This window comes from Equus quagga, chromosome 7 (assembly GCF_021613505.1).
Source record: "Equus quagga isolate Etosha38 chromosome 7, UCLA_HA_Equagga_1.0, whole genome shotgun sequence".
NCBI lineage: Eukaryota > Metazoa > Chordata > Mammalia > Perissodactyla > Equidae > Equus > Equus quagga.
In genome coordinates, this window is record NC_060273.1 from 35794851 (window position 1) to 35807511 (window position 12661).

At 43.6% G+C, this 12661-nt stretch overlaps 1 protein-coding gene across 12 annotated transcripts in view; it reads left to right on the forward strand.

Moving 5' to 3' along the window:
- ZNF789 (zinc finger protein 789) overlaps nucleotides 1-12101 on the forward strand; it is a 33797-nt gene extending 21696 nt beyond the window's left edge. For 11 of the 12 annotated variants that reach the window (XM_046667019.1, XM_046667020.1, XM_046667013.1 and 8 more), the window contains 4 exons: nucleotides 2185-2262; nucleotides 5059-5185; nucleotides 7621-7734; nucleotides 8919-12101. In XM_046667019.1, the coding sequence (XP_046522975.1) occupies nucleotides 2185-2262; nucleotides 5059-5185; nucleotides 7621-7734; nucleotides 8919-9931 (1332 nt within the window). In that variant the 3' untranslated portion in view covers nucleotides 9932-12101. The remainder of the gene's footprint in view (nucleotides 1-2184; nucleotides 2263-5058; nucleotides 5186-7620; nucleotides 7735-8918) is intronic. The other variant, XM_046667017.1, reaches the window with a different exon arrangement.
- Nucleotides 12102-12661: the final 560 nt, after the last annotated feature.

Genomic DNA, 12661 nt, shown 5'->3' on the forward strand with positions numbered 1-12661 from the left:
AGACCACAGTTTGGGAATACTCCTAGGCCAACCACCCATCGCCGGGGAACCGAAACCTAAACTGTCCTAATTTCCCCCAAATGCTGGCTCTATCTATTGTTAAAGGAAACTAAAGCTTTCTTGACATCAGGGTGACCTTGCATCTTCCTAGCCAATCAGCTACAGACAAGTAAACTTGTACAGTGCTGCTCCTCTCGAAGGATTGCAAGCATCTAGTAACCAGTCACAGTAGAAAACGATGTACTTCCTCTTACGTGCAGGGGAAGAAAAATAATTTTCTCTCTACCCTTCTGAATTCTTAGCTGAGACCCCTGCAATAAAAGATTAAAGAAAAACAGAAGTTTATTAGCTTGTATGCCTCATGCATGCGTGGGCGATACAGAGCGGGGGAAAGGAGTAACTCCTGAAGTGGCTTAGAATTCAGACCTAAATACCGTGTTAATAGGGAAAGGGGAGTGGGGATCTTGGAGGAGAGTAAATGATTCTTAGGAAAGAAGAATGGACCCTAGAAGAATAGATGGGAGGTCTGATGGCTTGTGACAGTTTGTCTGGGTGTGGTGTCGACTTCTATTCTCCTCTCCTGCGATGAGTCAATCTTCCCTGGTTGATGAAACTCCCAGGGAAGTCATTTATGATAATTGAGTTCCTTTTGGAGGATCTGTTTTTAGGCAAATAAGGGGAGTTCAGAATGTCAATAAAAATATCTACAATCCAAGAATTTAGTTAGGAAAACGTTGTTGCTCATATAGTTTGCAAACCGGGGAGATGCAGCCTCCAGAACAAATCAAAAGTACGCTCCAGGGAGGGCGTGCGAGGGCAGAGCTTATAAAGGCAAAACCACAGAGCCCAGGGATTGTGTTGAAAGGCCTCTGATTCTTTGGTTCCCCTCTGGATACTAGTGTTCTAAAATTAGCTGTGTCGGGCTTCTGGCCTTCTGTCAGGAAGGAGCGCTGGGTTTCAGATAGGATTTGTGGTTTTTCTGAGAACAGAGTATGTGGCTGCACCTCAGTCCTGGCGTGGCTGCTTGACTGTTTTCTTTTAGGGCCTGGTTAGCCACGCAGAGTCCATTGTGTCTTCCTCTTTTAGGGGTCCTTCTTAATTCCATGAGAGAAAGCCTCTCTGTATTTGCGGTTTTTCAAGTGCCTGCAGCTCAAAATAACCAATATTCCACAGCCGATTATTTTGGGATGGCGTGTCCCTAGCTCCTACAGTCGTATTTTGGGGTGGCATGTTCTGCTACCCCTCACATGCTTTATACACTGAGCTGAACTGCTGAGAGCCCATCTTCGAACACTTTCAGTTTTGAAGTCTCCTCCTTTACAGTTTGTTTCTCCATCGATAAAACATTCATATCAGGTAAAGCTCTCTGAATTTTCTTTAGACAGTGAGTACCTCTCTGTATATAATATATAGCCTGAAATCTTTGATAACGGCCCTAAAATCATTTTTACACTCTGAGCTGATTCTGTATGATGTAGAAACAAAGGAGGACCACCCCAGTGACCACCCCAAGCAAAGACTTCATTCAGAGCCTGCTCTAGCATAGGAGTTGGCCACCATCGCTTGTGTTTGGCAGAGACTCAAAGGCAGGCAAAGGAGAATTTTAGAGTGGGGAGAAAGGGGAAAGCTCAGATATGCCCAGTCTAGAGGTTGTTGGCTTGGGAAAGCTGGAGGCAGGTTAGATAGATGGTAGCGGACATCCTATAGGTAGGGGAGCATATTTGACTTTCTCTGTTGGTCTTAAATCGGAGTAGGGGGAGCACATTAGAGATAAGCTGGAAGTTATTGAGCAGGTCCTGATTTGGGGGCTGTTGCTGCGTTGGTTGTGGTTTGGGCTCTGGGCTGGTTGCTGCACATTGTGGGTCAGAGTTCTATTTTTATCTAGCTCTGGTCCTTTTGTGTGTTCCGTCTCTCAGTGTGGTCCTGCAGAACATAATCCAGGGAGAAGCGGAGGGCAGAGCCACAGGTTCACTTGAATAAAGCTTTGGAAATTGAGCTAGCTTCAGAAATTCCTAAAAAGACTATGCTAGTGGCTCCTTTCATTTTATCACATTTCCCAACACCAAACACAGTGACTGTATTAGCTGAAATTTGTCGAGCCCATTGGAATTCCCTGTCCCAGGGCTGCCTAGTGAGAGAGCTTCAATGTCGGGCTGGCCTTACTCATTCTTTTTTCTCCCTCAGCCTAGCCTGATGGCTGGGATCCTGCCCCACCTCGGAGACCAGGCCATGGAAGCTGTGTTCCTGACAGCCCGGTGGAAGGTGAGCTGTGGGTCCTCCTCCGCTTCCTCAGTATAGTCCTTGTGGCAGGTTGTCACCTGTGCTTCTGACCAACTGGCTATAAACTGGAGGTTTTCACATCCCCCTCCTTGGTTTCCATTGATTTGCTAGAGTGGCTCACACAACTCAGAAAAACAGTTTATTTACTAGATTACTGGTTTATTATAAAAGAATATACTCAGGAACAGCCAGATAGGAGAGATGCACAGGACAAGGTTTGTGGGAAGAGGTGCAGAGTTTCCATGCTCTCTCCAGGCACGCCCTGCCTCCCAGTACCTCCCCCTGTTTTGGGGTTTTTATGGAGGTTCGTTACAGAGGCGTGATTGATGGAATCATTCAACCTCCAGCTCCTTTCTCCTCCCCAAAGGTGTTGGAGCGGGGATGAAAGATCTAATCACATGGGTGGTCCCCTGGCAACCAGCCCCCATCCTTAGGAGCTTTCCAGAGGTCACATCATTAACATGAACTTAGGTGTGGTTGAAAGGGAGTTGTTATGAGTAACGAGACATTCTTTTCACTTACATGGCTCTGGAGCTATTTTGGAAACCTGGGTCAAAAGACCAAAAGGATGCTCCTTTGTTCTTATGCCTTAGGAAATTCTAAGAGTTTTAGGAGCTCTGTGCCAGAAACAGGAATAAAGACCAAATATATATTTCTTATTGTAAATCACAGTATCACAAGGGAAAAGAGGGTAAAGGTATCGAAAAGGAAGAGTCATCGTCTTTAGATTGAGACCCTGGAGGAGACGTGAGAGAATGGAATCAAAGGCAGAGGAGGAGGGATTTCTAGAAGGGCAACCACTTCCTCTGAGGGAGAAGAGAGGAGGATGAGAGAAAATGTGGGTAATGTCTAGGGAAGATAGTGGGAGTGTAAGAGGAGTTAAAGACCACGTGCCCTGTGGCTCTTTTCTGGGATGTAACTGGGCAGTGCACCCTGAAAGAGAGGGGGTGAGGGTGAGCAACATGTCCTCACAGCCCCCTCTAGTTACCTCCCACGGGATCATTGACCTCTGAATCATTACCAACTTGACTTCTCCATCTTCCACCGTGGACCATTCACTCCCTAGAGCAGAGATCAAGGCTGCTAGGCCGTTGTACAGGTTGTGCACTTAGCAGCTGTAGGGGGACACATTCACACAACTGTAATGTGAATGGTATCCTCGAGACGTGAGCAGTGCACAGCCTGAATAACTATATCCTGTGGCCTCTGCAGGAGCTGTAAGCTTTATTCATTTTTATACTGGCATATAGCATGAAGGCTAGCAACTTATCAGTGCTCAGTAAGTGTTTCATGAAGGAACAAGAGTGATAAGGGTGTAGAGTACCACTGGTGAGAAATATGAGAGCCAGAATTGTTGAGCAACGTTAAGGGCCCAACTATAAACCTAAATGTACAGAGAGAACTTGATGGGAGATGGAACCACGTTATGCCCTAGCGATTGTTAACTTTCACGTAGCTGCCGAGAATGCAAACACTGAGTTGGGGTCAGGCTGAGGAGACCTGCAGGGCAGCTGTGGTAAAGGAGGGCCATTGGGGATGGTGGGAGAGAGGGCTTGAAACCGTAACCCTGGAAGTCAGCTTTCGTGCGGAGGAAAGAAAGATAATTTGAGAGATTCTGGTGTCTGTCTTCAGAGCGGAGCTAGCTACGTGAAGTTTCTCAGATGGGGTGCCTATTTCCTTTTAATGATCGCTCCTTCCCTACACAAACACCCTGTGAACCCACACAATGTCTCGTAAGAGGAGGGGGGCGGGGGGCGCAGACATGGCCTCTCTGCTCCAAGAGCTGCAAGAGTGTGTGAGTGGGGCACCTTCTGTTCCCAGCCCACAGGGGCTGAACACACAATTGCAGATGGAAATTTCTACCAGGTACATTGTGCTAAAGAATCTCTGTTTGCCCCCTCTGGATCTCTCTCCACTCATCCCTCCTTTGGTCTGTGCCCTGGGAAGCTGCCCTTTATATTTACCATCAGTGGGCTCCCTTGCCTTCTGGCTCCTGGTTGGCTTTTGGAAATGGAATGGAGGGGGTCAGGGGACCAGAGGCCTGGAGGAAATTGATGTTGGGTGTTTATTCCTACAGCTCCCTCCCTGCTGGGCTGCAGGATGATAGTGGCCTCATTCCTCTAAGGCCCCGGCCTCCAGTCTTGCTCCCTCTCCAACAGCTGTCTGGATTCCAATAACCACTCTCCTACCTTCCCCTTCAGACCTCGTGGGTAATGGTTCCCCATGATAGCCAGTCCCTGTGTGCTTCAGCATGCCTTCTTGGTTTCCTTTAAGCCTGTCCATTCCTTTGTGAATAGTCTGCTCACTAACCTATCCTCAGTAACCTCATTTGAGTGTGCCATCTTTTTCCTAAGGGAACCTGGAGCCGAAGAAATATATTATTTGTCAAAGGTAGTATTGTATAGAGCAAACTGACCTGGACCTGTTAGTAACATTTTATTGGCACACAGCCACGCCCATTCGCTTTCTGTTGTCTGTGGCTGCATTTGTGCTGTAGCAGCAGAGCAGAATAATTTGAGCAGAGACCAAATGGCTCGAGAAACCTAAAATATTTACCATCTGGCCCTCTAGAGAAAAAGTTTGTTGACTGTAGTATAGAAGAAAGAAGGAGCATGGCCTGACGGTCAGAAGACTTGAGTTGAGCCCTGAATCTACTTAATAATTGAAGGAGCTCGGCCAAGTCACTTAACGTCATCAAATAGAATATTGTAGAATGATAATAATAGCTCACAAAGTTATTGTAAGAATGGAAGCTGTAATTAGTCACTTTGTTTTTAGGAGTTGCTGTCCTTTGAGGATGTGGCTCTGTTCTTCACCAGAGAAGAGTGGAACCAACTCGACTGGGCTCAAAAGGACCTCTACAGAGATGTGATGCTGGAGAATTACGGAAACCTGATCTTGCTGGGTAAGGACTCGACTTGAAGATTTGGCTTTGAGTTCTCTGAGTGTCTGCACGAGTCCTCAGTCTCTCACCTGCAATTCCAAAATCGGAAAAAGCTCTGAAAACCAGAAGTTTTTTCATAACTCATTTGGCTACAAGACCCAACTGGAAGTCATCAGGTGGTAAAACCTGATTTCATCCTACAGGAAGCTATTTGTCATCCTTATTTTTCCCACTTGGTCTTTGTATCTGTATATTTAGCGTCAGAAATATGAGTGTGGTTGATTAAGTACAGTTCCAAACCCTGTGGGGGTGGGACGTGATAGAAAATATACACACCAAGTCACCTTTGTAAGATTTGGGAAAATTCCTGAATCCTGAAACACATCTGGTCTCAAGGTTTTCAAATAAGGGATTGTGGACAATGAGTAGTTTCCTTTTGTTTTAGAAGTCAGGACTGCTTAATCTGTGTCCCCCCGTGCCCCTGCATCCTCCCGTCTATAAGGCCTCTAGGAGGTGAAAAGATTATGGCTGATTTGGATTCCAAAGGCTAGCTTCTTTTTCTCTTGAAAAGTCTTTTTCTTTCTTCTCTTTGGAATTGGGTTCCTTCCTTGTTTGCGACATCACTGGGCACCCAGAAAATGCTTCTTAACTGACTTCATTTCCAACCCTTCACTGCTTCCATCTTCCCAGGAGCCTGCTTTTGTCTTGTTCCAATGCAGAGTCTCCTACTGTGGGAGTTTCCTCAATAAATAGTTTTCTTTCTGGGGCCACAGTTTGACTTCCCCACTGACACTCTTGGCATAGAGTCTTGACTACCTCTTGTGTGATTGTCTACCCACCTCTGGATTTTTTAATGTGTATTTTCCTTTTAAAAGCATTACAAGAGCATACTTTGAAATCATGGAAGGTATAGGAAAGTATGAGGCCCGGGGAAAACATTCAGGGCTAACACTATTTGGGAAGATTTCCTTCCGGTTTTTTCCCCCCTATGCTTGTAAAAAATGTAGCTGAGCGTATTCTTTGTATAATTCTATAAACCCTTAAAACTTAACATTATAGCATCAGCATTTTCCCTCTGTTATTAAAAGCCCCCACAAATATAGTAATTGATCATAATATAAGTCTACTGTATGATCCATAATATTTCATTTTCCCATTGGGGGTGTTCAGCTTGGCTTTTTGTTTGCTAATTTGCTCGTGTGTTTATCATTTTCTGTATTATGATGTTCCAATGGATGTTTCTGACTATAAGTCCTTGTATCAATTTCTGATTATTCCCCAAGATATATTCCCAGAAGTGGAATTTTGGAGTTAAATAGTATGGCGCTTTTAAATCTCTTAATATATATCACCGAATGATTTTTCAATGATAGAGTAGAAAATAAAAATCATCAACATGCCCACTGCCCAGATATAATCCATGTTCAGATTTTGGTGTACTTTTCCCTCATCTTTTCATATACATGTACGCTTATATACATATACACACACATATATAGTTTTTAAAAATAAAATTTGGATCATACTTTACATGAGTTTTGTAGTCTGCTTTAAAATATATAGGGAGTTTTTTTATTTTAATAAATATTCTTTGAACACATGGATTTTTATCTGCCTAATACTTTTTGCCCCTGGTGTTAAAATGTTACACTTTAATGATTCCCCTGTTGACATTTAGTTTATTTTATTTCCAGTTTTGCTCTGTTATAACTCTGCCGAACATCTCTGGTACATTAATCTTTGTCCTAATTTTTCCTTACACTGTATAGGTCTTCCTCGACTTATGATGGGTTTACATCCTGATAAACCCCTTGTAATTTGAAAATATCATAAGTTGAAAATGCATTTAATACACCTAAGCTACTGAACGTCATGGCTTAGCCTGGCCTCCCTTAAACGTGCTCAGAACCCCTACATTAGCCTACAGTTGGGCAAAATCATCTAAAGCAAAGTCTGTTTTATAATAAAGTGTTGAATATCTCATGTAGTTTATTGAAAAGTGTGCTGAAATTGACAAACAGAGTGGTTGTTGGGGTACAGAATGTTATAAGTGTGTTGGTTGTTTGACCTCATGATCACATGGCTCACTGGGAGCTGCGGTTCACGAGAGAGTGTCATACTGCATATCGCTAACCCGGGAAAAGATGGAAATTCAAAATTTGAAGTAGAGTTTATATTGAATACATATCGCTTAAAGTCAAAAAAACTGTAAGTCAGGGACCGTCTGTATTTGTAGGAGTGAAATCACCACATCCTAGGCTGTGGCTGTTGTTCAGGCTGTCAGTAAAGATTGCCAGATTTTCACAAAGACTGTGCCGATTTCTATTCTCACCAGCCCTTTTGATTAGTCTCCTTATCTTTGCTGCCATTGTCGACCCGGAGGGGTGCAGCTGAGCTCTAGGACATCTCTCTGTAACTCACTAACCACCACATCCCATTTACTTCCCCGTGAGTAGGATTTCAGTTTCCCAAACCTGAGGTGATCTGTCAGCTGGAGCAGTGGGAAGAGCCGTGGATGCTGGATCTGCCAAGAGCTGGGACTAGGAAGGCTTCCGGTAGTGCTTGCCCAGGTGGGTGAGGAGAAGACCCGGTCCAGTGGAAATCTTGCAGCGGAAGGGAAGGAACGTTAATGAAGCCCCTTCTGTGTCCCGGATGCTGAGCCAGGTGTTTGGCATATGTTCTCCCACTTGTTCGTCCCTACTGCCCTCTGATGGCCGTAGGTGTGACCATCACCCCATTTTCCAGATAGAGAAACTGAAAGATTAAGATATCTGTTACACAGTCAGTGGATTGCGAGTTGGGAATTAATTTCAAGTCTGCAAAGCTCCTCCTCTTTCTAGTGCGGTAAAGTGCTTCTCTGAGGCAGCTGGTCTGGTCTTTCCTGACAGCTCTTATGCCATCCTAGATACTCCTTTATTCTACCCTCATTTCTTATCTTTTCTCTTGTTCCCTTGCTTTCGTTTTGTTTTTCATATTCCCTCGGTGTTTCTTGATATACCTACTTCTAACTACTTGCTGTGACCTGATTGCTGCTTCTACCCTTTTTCACATCCCTCTACCCTGTGGTTTCTCAACCTCGGCACTGTTGACATTTGGGGCTGGAAGATTCTTTGTTGTGGGGGAGGTGTCCTGTGCATTGTAGGATGTTTAGCAGCATCCCTGGCCTCTACCCATTAGATTCCAGTAGCACCGCCCCAGTTGTGACAACCAAAAATGTCTCCAGACGTTGTCAAATATCCCCCAGGAGGCAAAACCACCATTGGTTGAGAACCATTGCTCTGTTCCATTGGCTTTTGTACCTCCCACTCTGGTTCCTTTTCGATTCTATCTTATACTTTCTCCATTTTTAAGGAGTTGTTTCCTCCAGAATTATTAAAAACATACTTATCTAGAAAGTATAAAATGCTGCTTTTTTTTAATATTTCCTATTTCCCCTGTATTTATGTGACACTACTGAGTGCCTAGAGTAAGTTGTTTTTCCTTTGATGGTGATGGGTTTGCTCAGTCGTTGCCTTCTCTGACACAGGTTCTTGTGCATGTTTTAGTTGGTTAGTTGATGTCCAGAGCTCTTTCTGTTAGGAGAGCCAAGAGTCCTGTGAAAATAAGAATTTTGGCCACTTCAGTATGATGATGTCACTAGGGGAACACTTCTTAGCTTCATTTGAGTGTCTGATATCACAAATAGTTGGCTTCTCTTCCTTTTTTCGTTCTGTGGTGGACAGGTCATTTATGTATATTTTTTTTATTTGGCTAGGTTCTGAAGCCAGATACAAGATGAAAAAGCTACCTCGAAAGCAGAAAATGTCTGAAGATTTAGAATCATGTAAGATATCAGTGGTAAAGCCGAAAACGGCCAAGATACCTTCAGAAAAATTACATAAATGTAATGAATTTGTGGACGTTTACAGACTTGCACTCCCTACTGTTGGTGGTAAACGCAGTAAGGACTTCCTTCAAAACCTTAACCTTATCCAAGGTCAGAATGCTCAAACAAGAAGGAAGTGGGGCAAATGTGATGAATATGGAAAACGCTTCCATCACAGATCATTGCTTTGGAGGCACAAGCAGATTCTTACAAATGCGAAATCTTATGAATGTAGTGACTGTGGAAGAGTCTTCAGGCGTCAGGCCAATTTTGTTCGACATCAAAGAATGCACACTTCAGACTATCCCTTTGAGTGTGACGTGTGTGGGCAGGCCTTCAAACAGAAGTCTGCACTCAGTGTCCATAAACAGTGTCATTCTCAACAAAAGCCGTATAAATGTCATGACTGTGGAAAATTTTTCCGTCAGATGGCATATCTTGTTGAACACAAGAGAATCCACACCAAAGAAAAACCCTACAAATGTAGTGAATGTGAAAGAACGTTTAGTCAGAATTCAACCCTTATTCGACATCAGTTGATCCATAGTGGAGAAAAGCCCCATAAATGCCTTGAATGTGGAAAAGCCTTTGGTCGCCATTCAACCCTCATGAGCCATCAACAGATTCACACTAAACACAACACTCATAAGTGCCGTGAATGTGGAGAATCCTTTGGCCGGAACGTAGATCTCATTCAGCATCAAAGAATCCATACCAAGGAGGAATTCTTTGAATGTAGAGAATGTGGGAAAACTTTTAGTTTTAAGGCAAACCTTCATCGACACGAGGTCATTCATACTGGAGAGAGACCCTATAGATGCGATAGGTGCGGGAAATCTTTCAGTTGGCGCACAAGCTTTATTAAGCATCAGAGTACTCACAGAGAGCAGATATCTACTTGATATTAGCTGGAAAAGCTACCATTTAAAGACCAGAACTTAAACTTTTTGCAAGTATTTGTAACTCCATTGTTTTAAGAAAATAAACAGCAACTGACACGGGTTCTGTGGGGACCCTCTTTTTGTAGCTAACCTTGCTGTGGTCCGGAAGCACTTAATAGAAAATGTAATAGGCTGTTGTGTCCAGTCTCCCTTGAGCCCCCTATACATACCTTTGTTCCCCTAAGTCAGGTTAAGGCAGAAGGGAGGCGTAGAAGCTTTGCTCTGTGGTCCCCCAGGCTGGAGACCATGTGATGGATCGTGAACAATTTAATGCTTTATTTGGTTTCATATAGAAAAATGATGTGATACTTTGTAGACATTTTAAAAATAGAGTAAGGGCTACTCACTAGTAACTGGTGAGATATAAAGAATTACTAAAATTGGGGCCGACTCCCTGGTGTAGTAGTTAAATTTGGGGTGCTCCCCTTCAGCAACCTGGGTTCACAGATTTGGATCCCAGACACAGACCTGCTCCACTCATCAGCCAAGCTGTGGTGGTGACCCACAAACAAAATAGAGGAAGACTGGCACTGATGTTAGCTCAGGGCTAATCTTCCTCAAGCAGTAAAAGAGGAAGGTTGGCAATGGATGTTAGATTGGGGTGAGTCTTCCTCAGATAAAAAAAAAAAAAAGAAAGAAAGAAAGTAAAATTTATAAACTAAAGTTAGTGTGCTACTACATCCTCCTGAGAGTTCGAAGCCAGTGCTTACAGCAGATGCCATTGGTGCCCGGCCCCACCCCTCCAGCCTTACCCCTTCTGCATGCTTCATCTGACTTGCACTGTCTGTTTTTCTTGGCCTGTAGGCTTTTTCTAAAACCGTGGAAGGCCACTGCTCTGGGCTGACTAGCATATCCTGGGAGCAGGCCTCAACCCATGCTTGATGGGAAATTGATAAATACCAGATCTGCCTCCCGCCTTGGGTGAAACATCTCTGAAGCATGGGTTTTACACTGCTTCCGAGTTTTCCCATGGGATTATGCCCATTCACTCACAATGGTCGCTGCTTTGTTAGCTGTCTTCCCTTCTGTGTATCTGTTGTACATTCCCCTGCCAGTGTTTCAACACCTCTCCCCACAAATAAATTGCTTGTACAAAAAGTGTTGACTGTAGTCCTTGAGGAGCCACATCCCTTCTGTTTCCATAGTTAGTCCAAGCACATTCCTAGGTTCAGGTTAAACAGGTTGAGCTGACTGTATTTCTCTTACCTATAGCTCACCAATACAAGAAACCCATTTGAAATTCTAATATCCTAATCATCAGCCTAGGTCTCCATTAAAAATTGCTGCTATTTAGACCCTCTCTTATTATTCAAACCCCCTTTAGTTTCTTCTTGATTTTATTATTTTCTTGCTTCTCCCAATTCTGTGACTTCCTGCCCAGCATACAGAAACAAAAAAGTTCTACTGAGAATGAGAAGAAAGCAAGTGGCACCCCATAAAACTGAGAAATCTTAAGTCTTGCAGAAGGAAAATAATTAGTATTAGATTTTATGTTGGGTTCAAAAATACCTGATCAGCATCTTTGTACTGGTCAGCATGAATTGGCTAGAAGAAAGGGTTGCCAAATTGTATTTTCCTAAGCAAAATTAAGAAGCTGAGACTTCTGACTGATGAGGAAATAAGTGAATGAGAGATATGTACCCCTTAAAACAACCTTGGGAGATGGAGACCTGTGAAAAGCAGATCCAGGCTTGAGTACACAGAAGTCTGATCCAGGCTATTAAATCTGTTCTGTTCGGATAATGCACAAGCTTCCAGCTTTCCAGAAAGAAAGAGCACAACTAAAGAATCCAGGGATAACATGAAACATACCTGCCATCAGCCACATCCGTCCCAAGGGAAAGAAAAGAGCTAGGCTATTCAGTATGGTAGCCACTAGCCATATGAGGCTAAACTGAAAAAAACAAAACCGAAACAAAATGAAGTTCCTCAGTCAAAAGCCACATTTCAAGGTCAGCGCCAATACAGAACATCCCCATCATCACGGGAAGGTTTTTTGGACAGCACTGGTAGACAGACCCTAAGGACTTCGTAGGGAGAAACAGGGAGCTTGCACTTGGTTCCACTTCCGTCTCTATTTACAACTAAATTAAATGGGCTTCTTTCCCCTTTATAAATGACCCTTATAAAATGTTGGATTTGCTGAATATATTTTTTTCAGTAGAATTCCTGGGACACGAGGGAGGGATGGGGCTAGTCTGGAAGCATTGCTGAACTAGCTTGCTTTGGGAGAAAGGAGCCCCCACCTCAAGGGAGTGAGCTCAGGTTAGGCTTCCTGCCCGCTCCAAGAGGCTAGATAGTCGCTAGGCCAAGAGCACCAATTAGCAACGTCAATGACAGTACGTGGTCATGTTAACATTTAGCACTACAGCAAGAGCTCCAACCAGCCCTCCATAGAAGATAACAGGGAGGAAATGCTCAAGTTTTGGCTTTCCTCTTTGGCTAATGGGCTGGACCCATTGTGCTCCATGACTGGGTAGACTGAGCAACCATCAGCTCAACTGGTAAAGGTCAGGAGAGTCTGGCATTAACAGTCTAGAATATTCCACTGGACTAGAAAAGGTACATCTTTTCTTGACAAGACCAGTGAAACTTTATTCACCACATTTAAATCAAAGAGAAAAATAAATAATACAAATATAACTTGCCTACTTTAGCTAATAATGCTAAAGTATAAATTAAAAAACAGGC